Source organism: Trachymyrmex septentrionalis, unplaced genomic scaffold (genome assembly GCF_001594115.1).
Source record: "Trachymyrmex septentrionalis isolate Tsep2-gDNA-1 unplaced genomic scaffold, Tsep1.0 scaffold7, whole genome shotgun sequence".
Classification (NCBI taxonomy): domain Eukaryota; kingdom Metazoa; phylum Arthropoda; class Insecta; order Hymenoptera; family Formicidae; genus Trachymyrmex; species Trachymyrmex septentrionalis.
This window is the reverse complement of record NW_017305884.1, coordinates 824,440-831,300: the sequence shown is the minus strand read 5'-3', so window position 1 is coordinate 831,300 and position 6,861 is coordinate 824,440. Positions and strand designations below refer to the sequence as shown.

The 6,861-nt window shown below is 28.6% G+C and overlaps 1 protein-coding gene across 1 annotated transcript in view; it reads left to right on the top strand.

Moving 5' to 3' along the window:
• Nucleotides 1-458: 458 nt before the first annotated feature.
• The window catches only part of LOC108753454 (adenylate kinase isoenzyme 5), an 8,831-nt gene continuing 2,428 nt past the window's right edge, over nucleotides 459-6,861 (top strand). The window contains exons 1-8 of the mRNA XM_018495018.1: nucleotides 459-546; nucleotides 1,853-2,020; nucleotides 2,294-2,404; nucleotides 3,961-4,103; nucleotides 4,763-4,945; nucleotides 5,508-5,630; nucleotides 5,705-5,861; nucleotides 6,163-6,431. Of these exons, the coding sequence (XP_018350520.1) occupies nucleotides 525-546; nucleotides 1,853-2,020; nucleotides 2,294-2,404; nucleotides 3,961-4,103; nucleotides 4,763-4,945; nucleotides 5,508-5,630; nucleotides 5,705-5,861; nucleotides 6,163-6,431 (1,176 nt within the window). The 5' untranslated portion in view covers nucleotides 459-524. The remainder of the gene's footprint in view (nucleotides 547-1,852; nucleotides 2,021-2,293; nucleotides 2,405-3,960; nucleotides 4,104-4,762; nucleotides 4,946-5,507; nucleotides 5,631-5,704; nucleotides 5,862-6,162; nucleotides 6,432-6,861) is intronic.

The following is a 6,861-nucleotide window of genomic DNA, read 5'->3' as shown; positions in this document are numbered from 1 at the left end:
AATAATTCATATTCAATCTAAACACATAAAATGTGACATCCGAAATTACATTAATTGTGCAATTATTTGGACTTGTCGGGTAAATTTCTCAACAGCTCAGATAACGTCGATGTGGACACTGATTTTACTTGCTTTCATTCTCAAGCATCTATTAAAAAAATTACGTCGAATAGATGTGACACAAGTCAACACGTGGCACGTACGTACGCCTCCGTCGTTAAGACGTCGCTTCATAGGGAAGAAAATAAAGTCCCATGGATAAATAGGACTGAATTTAGAAAATCAAACAAGTATATGTATATTCATCTTAACTTCCGATTATCCGCTACAAAAAATTGATTACAAAAATTGAGAATACGTGAAACAAGAAACATCCTTGCATGATGTGAAAATTTTGTGAAGCTACGCATTGTAATTCTTCAGAACATTGTATGTGCTGAAGCAAGGATGAGTTTATCTATCAGAGGCATGTGAATGCCGTAAATGGCTGTAGAAGGATCGTGTCAGCCTTCGAACAATTTACTATGGGCATCTGCTTGGATACTGGTTAGTATATCCACGAATAATAATTATTATAATAGTTCAAATTAGACAATTTTGTTTCATTTAATGAGTATTTAGTTGAAAAATTTAAGATGTCTTAATTTTTTTTTTCTTTTGTAATATTCTAGTTTATGTAGTTAAATATACGATTTTTATAATCAATATGCGACATTTAAGAACTTAAGAAACTAATGATTGTTTTATTCATAATAAAAAAATATTATATATTAGGTTTAAATTGAACATGTTTACTGCATATGTTTACTGATAATCTCTTAATTTAAGTTAAGATAATATCGCAAAAAAAGTGAACATTGAAGAAATTATACGTATATAGTATATACATGTAAAAAGTAAGATTAGAAATGTATAGATTTATATTATTCACAGTGCGCGCACGTAATGTGCTAGTAGGAAATAAACAATACAATCGTAACTTCTGATCAGAATTTCAAGATAATCTTTTTTATAATTTAAAAAGCCATTTTTTACACATTACACATCAATTATTTCAGAAACTTAACGTACTATTAGTGATTTAACTGATGTTGTTTTTGCCGTTTTTGTGTGGCATCCAAAAATCTATAAAAAGCGTCTTGTTCATAGTAATTAAAAAAATTTTAACTAATGTAATTGATGTAATTTTTTTTATAAAGCTTGAACGTTCTAACAACATATTTAATTTTTATTACAATGAAGCTTCACATCACATAGTTATAATATGCCAAAATATATTAAAAGACTTTATTTTTACAACTTAATCGTTAAATTAAATTTTTTAATTGCGATATTTTTTCAAAATTGCGACTTAGTAGAACAATTTGATAAATAGTATCGTTAGCGTCTAAAAAACTAATTACGGAAAATGATTACATTCGCTTTTATATTCAAAAAAAGACCACTTTCTATTGAATAATACAATTAAATTTCTTAGCAAGTTTTTTAATCGAGGAAGAGAGAGAAATGTAAATTTTTTTTTTATTACAGTCAAAGTATTAACTCAGTAAATGTATACATTTACTGTAGTCTACTGTAGTCAATTTACTACACGTAAATTATATATACATCGACTAGTAAGTGTATACATTTATTAAAATTAACACTTTGACTAAGTACTTACACATTGCAACATTTGTCGTAACTGATCGTAATTATCAGATATTTTTAAAATTGAATTTAAAATCCAGTAATTGAACGATACAATTTAACAATAACTTTATATTTTTTGTTTAAACTGAATTTCTTAAATAGCGCAAATATTTCACTCTACCGTATATACATGATACATTACAAAGCAAATGTATTTTAGATCAACAAAATGGATCGCAGATGTTCGAGGAAAACGATGCTCGAGCTACAGGAAGATGGCGAGGAGAGGCTGGTCTTTTGGCGACTCCACCAGATGGACAATTCCCGAAACAAAATGTTGGTCCAATTAAATTCGAAATACCAAAAATTCCTGTTATATTCGTACTTGGTTAGTATATTACCAATTGTTACGAATTTAGAAATATTTGAAAATATTTGAAAATCATATTTTAGGAATAATTTTCAATATATTTTATACATATTCTATATGACCATATTGAATTTATATATACTCTCTTGTGGATAATAAAAATTTTAGTTAAAACGTTTTCTTTTGTATTTTAATGTGTGTCATTTTTGAGCCACTAAAAAACAAATAATTTACACATTGTGCTGATTCCCATTAGCCTTATCTATTACTTGTTTTATTCTATGATTATAGGAGGCCCAGGTAGCGGTAAGGTGACATATTGCGACAATTTGATACAGGAGAAAAAAGGAATAACGCATATTAATATGATGGATCTTCTTCAACAATATGCATTAGGAAATGGTTCATATTTACTTCTTATTTATAAAACATTTTAACATGATATATACGTACACATGATATGCAGTTCTGGGTCATATTATTAGATGTATCTTGAATTTTTTGATTAATTTATATTGAGCAGTAAAAAATAGTAATTATTTTTATTTTTACATTTATGAGGGTTTCTCTTTTGTTTGGACATTTTCAATTAATATAAAAACAGTTTTAGTAATTAATCTAAATAATTATTATTTTTACTAATAAAATTAGTAAAAATAAAAGTAAATTATCAAATATTTATTTATTTTTATGAAATAAAAATATATACATGTCTTTTTAATATTTCATTGAGCCATCTTTGGCGGCATTACAGCTTTGATTCCCTTTGGTATTATTAATATATGTCTATATTATTTATTACATATTAAGTGATAATTTCAAACACGAAAATTATTTTCTTGGTGAACCGATTTTTTGTGGTAATCACTTTTTTACTACTTTCCTCAAACTCTTTTTCCATATTTTCCACATAATTCATATCATTTCGTGCATCTATTTTATAGATTACTATTTTATTTACATATACATATTTCAATCGATTACAACAATGGTAACTGGGTTATGATATAAATCTGATCTTTCGATGTCAATAAATTATTTAAAAAATACGCTTAATAATATAACCAGGAATTGTAAACTAGTGGTCAGTTACTCTTGACACAATATGTATTGATGTTCACTAATTTCCTCTTGTCATTTGCATCTTAACAACAAGCCACCAATCGTATATAGGTAAAACGTAATACATTTTATCAAATACATCAAAATATATTTTAAGATTAAGGCAAAATGTTTAACGCTTTATGCAACTAATGGTTCATTGTTAAAATGCAAAATACAACAAAAATTGGGCGGACAATAACTAACAAGTGCAATTTAAATGATATATATATATATATATATATATATAAAATTTCTAAGAACATATTGTATATAAATTATATGTTTCCTTTTTCTATTTAACCCGTGAATAGTCTTTTGTTGCATAAATTTAGATCTAGAATGATTCTTACACCACAATTAAAAGTAACTATTATTAACAGTAGAATAGCTAGGAGGATTCATAACTCACTATGATTAGTGCATATAAGTGGAGGCATACTTGGTGTTCTTTGGATGTCATGTCATCCTTGTTTAACATTTGTTAAACAACAAGGATGACTTGACATCCAGGGAGCACCCAGGTGGAAATTGAATAAAATTCAATACTCTTGAAATTGCAACAAAATATCGAAGATAAAAGAACTTATTGGCGCACCGTGACAGAAGTGACTAATATTTGAGATTGTTATGTATATATTTATTCAATATTTTAAAAAAAATTTAAGAAATTAGGAAAGTAGAAATGGATTCTCAATTAGTGAAGAAAATTACTGTGGCTGCGCTTTATTTTCTCGCCCCGCGGAGATGTAAAAATCATCTTGATTGATTATTCTAGTGTTAAATATAATAACATTAGTAAATAAGAAATTTTATATTTGTGCAACATGTCGTATATTTCAACTATTTTTATACAGATATGCAAGATTTTGGACAACTTAGTAGCAAAACTGTCACAGAAGTACTCATGCTTGAAATGAAAATGTCTCCAGGAGCCAAAGTTTTTCTTGTAAGCGGATATCCACGAAATATGCGTGATGTGGTAGAATATGCTGAAAAAGTGAGTATCTTATACTTAATTCTTAAGGGAATCCTAAAGTAAAGCAAATTACTGACATTTTATCATTTTAGAATATCTTTGAATTGGCTTTACAAAATTGCAAAATTTTTATACACAATTGAAGTACACATAAAAATAGTCAATGCAAACGACTTTATACTAAAAACAAAAGAAATTAAAAATATTTATTTTTGGAACGTACATCTGACGGCAACATTTGCTTAATACACAAATTCTGTAGTTAATTTGTATAACAAATCAAACTAACCAAGATTCCTTATAAATCAAAGAACTGGAGTTAGAGCGCGTTTTAGTGAATAAAAAAGTTTCACACTTGATAGATATATTATTTGCACGATGTTTTCTGCGCTTGACTCCTACTGCCCGTATCCTTTCCAGTTTTGTAGATGTATAAAATGAAGTGGCTTTACCGTAGGAAAATACACGAACAGTATCGTGTAACAATTGAAATTAAAATTAAAAGTCTAAAAAAAATTTTGTCTAAAATTACGTTTTATAAATGCAAATTGATGCAAATACAAAGTAAAAATGAGCAGCATTATGTGTAGCAATAGATCCCTTGTTAATTATATCTAGTATTCGAATAAGCGATAAGACAATAAAACAATATTAAAAAATACATTTAATCTTGTTTGTAGATAAAAATCGTTAATGGTGTCATTCTTGTATCGTGGAGGCAAGAAGTGTTGGAGAGACAAATTGATTTCGGTGCGCAACTCGGCCATGTTATCATTGGATTAGCTCGAATGGAGTTGCATAATTTTTATAGAAACGTAATGCCAGTTGCAGAATATTTTGATCAAAGTGGCATGTTACTTGAGGTAAACAAATTCGCTATTAATGTGCTCCATCAAGTATAAATTTTGTTATTATTTCTCATTTTGAGTTATTAGTTTTTTTATTTGGCCGTGAAAGGGGGGAAGTCAGATAGAGATAGCTCGCGAGCCACGCTTTGCCAGGCTTGAATTATACAATTGTTTTCAAACATTACTATTTTATAAAGAGATAAAAGGAAGGTGGCAAGTGCATATTAGTAACGCGAGAAAATTATTGTACAAAATGATATCTTTTATATACCAGGAAGTTGAAAAATAATATAGCTAGATAACTTAGGCACAATTTTGATTATCTAGTTAACTTGTGATTGAACTTTGCCTGATATTTTATTCAATGGGTTTTACCTGTTTACATCATCATAGATGAAGTCATTGGATAAAACATCAGATTAAGCTTAACAAGTTAATAAGAAAATAAAAAGCTTCAGAAATTATAATAATATAATAGTAAACTAATACTTATTACTAATACTTATTTTTGCTATGTGGAAATTATATGTATTATTTTATTATTTTAAATTATAAATGTAAATGAAAATTTGTATAGATAAATGGGGAACGCAACCCAAGTGAGGTCTATGTTAGTTTTCGAGATGCAGTTCTCAGAATTCTTGGAATATCAAATGGTGAAATTCACGATCAAGATGTACCTCAATCTTTAGAAGCCGAAGTAAGTAATAAATTCAAATTTAATAAATTATTTTTTATAAAATATCGTTGGATTGCAATTATATCATACTTTAGGTTGAAGTGGAAAGGAGAAAAGAATCGTCCACGGATTCAGCATTAGTGAAACAAGTTATAGGAACTAATAATAGGTTACCAGCTTCTATATCAATAGATGCACCAAAAATTGCTGATAAACCGAGAAAAGGATTGCCATCATTTATTTGGGTCATAGGTACATTTTATTTCAATATATACATGCATGCGTGCATACGATGTGCATACTATAAACATTCATGAATCCGCGCGATCAGCGACAAAAGACACAGTACAGCATTACGTAAAATTGGCAATTGCTAAGCGCGCATTCTTTCCAATTCTTCGTCGCGCGCGTAATAACCATATTCAATATTGACGTCTTTTCTTCGCTATGTGCTTTTATTAGTCACTGAATCTTTAATCCGCAGCTCTTAATTAATTAATTAATTTATTATTAAGAAATAATGTATAATATAATTGTATATCGTATATATTAGGTGGACCAGGAAGTAATAAGGCAGCTCTTTGCACCCAAGTTGTTCGTAATATGTCAGGCTGGCTGCATATAAGTATTGGAGAATTATTTAGAACGATGGCCTCCTCTAATATGATTGTAAATGATGCAATTGTTTCGGGTGAAATGGTCCCTCACGACATCGTAATGCAGCTTGTAGAACAGCAGATTCTTTTGAATCGAGATTCGGACGGTATCGTCATGGATGGATATCCGAGAGACTTGAATCAAGTGCAGGAATTTCAAACAAAGGTAAATAAAATTAGTTGCATTGCATTATATACTTATTCATTTTTTATGTCTTCGAAATTTAGCAAATTTCATTGTTTTGAGATGAATAAAAAAGCTCAATTAAATCTTAAACATTCTTTTTGATAATTTAGTTACGAAAAAATTTTACAAAATGTTGCTTACAAATATTGTTTGTAAATGCAGATATTGAAAGTAGACTTTCAAATATAAAGAAATGCTTTCACACACTCTTGTCACGTATCACCATTGATTAACATTTTACATAATATACGATTATAAACACGCTCCGAGTATAAACACTTCGGAACAGATAAAAAAACATAAATTTTGAATCGGTTAAATGACTGATCGCAATAAGGTGGGCTACATATGTTTCTCAGAAGAAACGGAATAAGAAAATAGATAGAAAAATTGATTATATGTATATTAC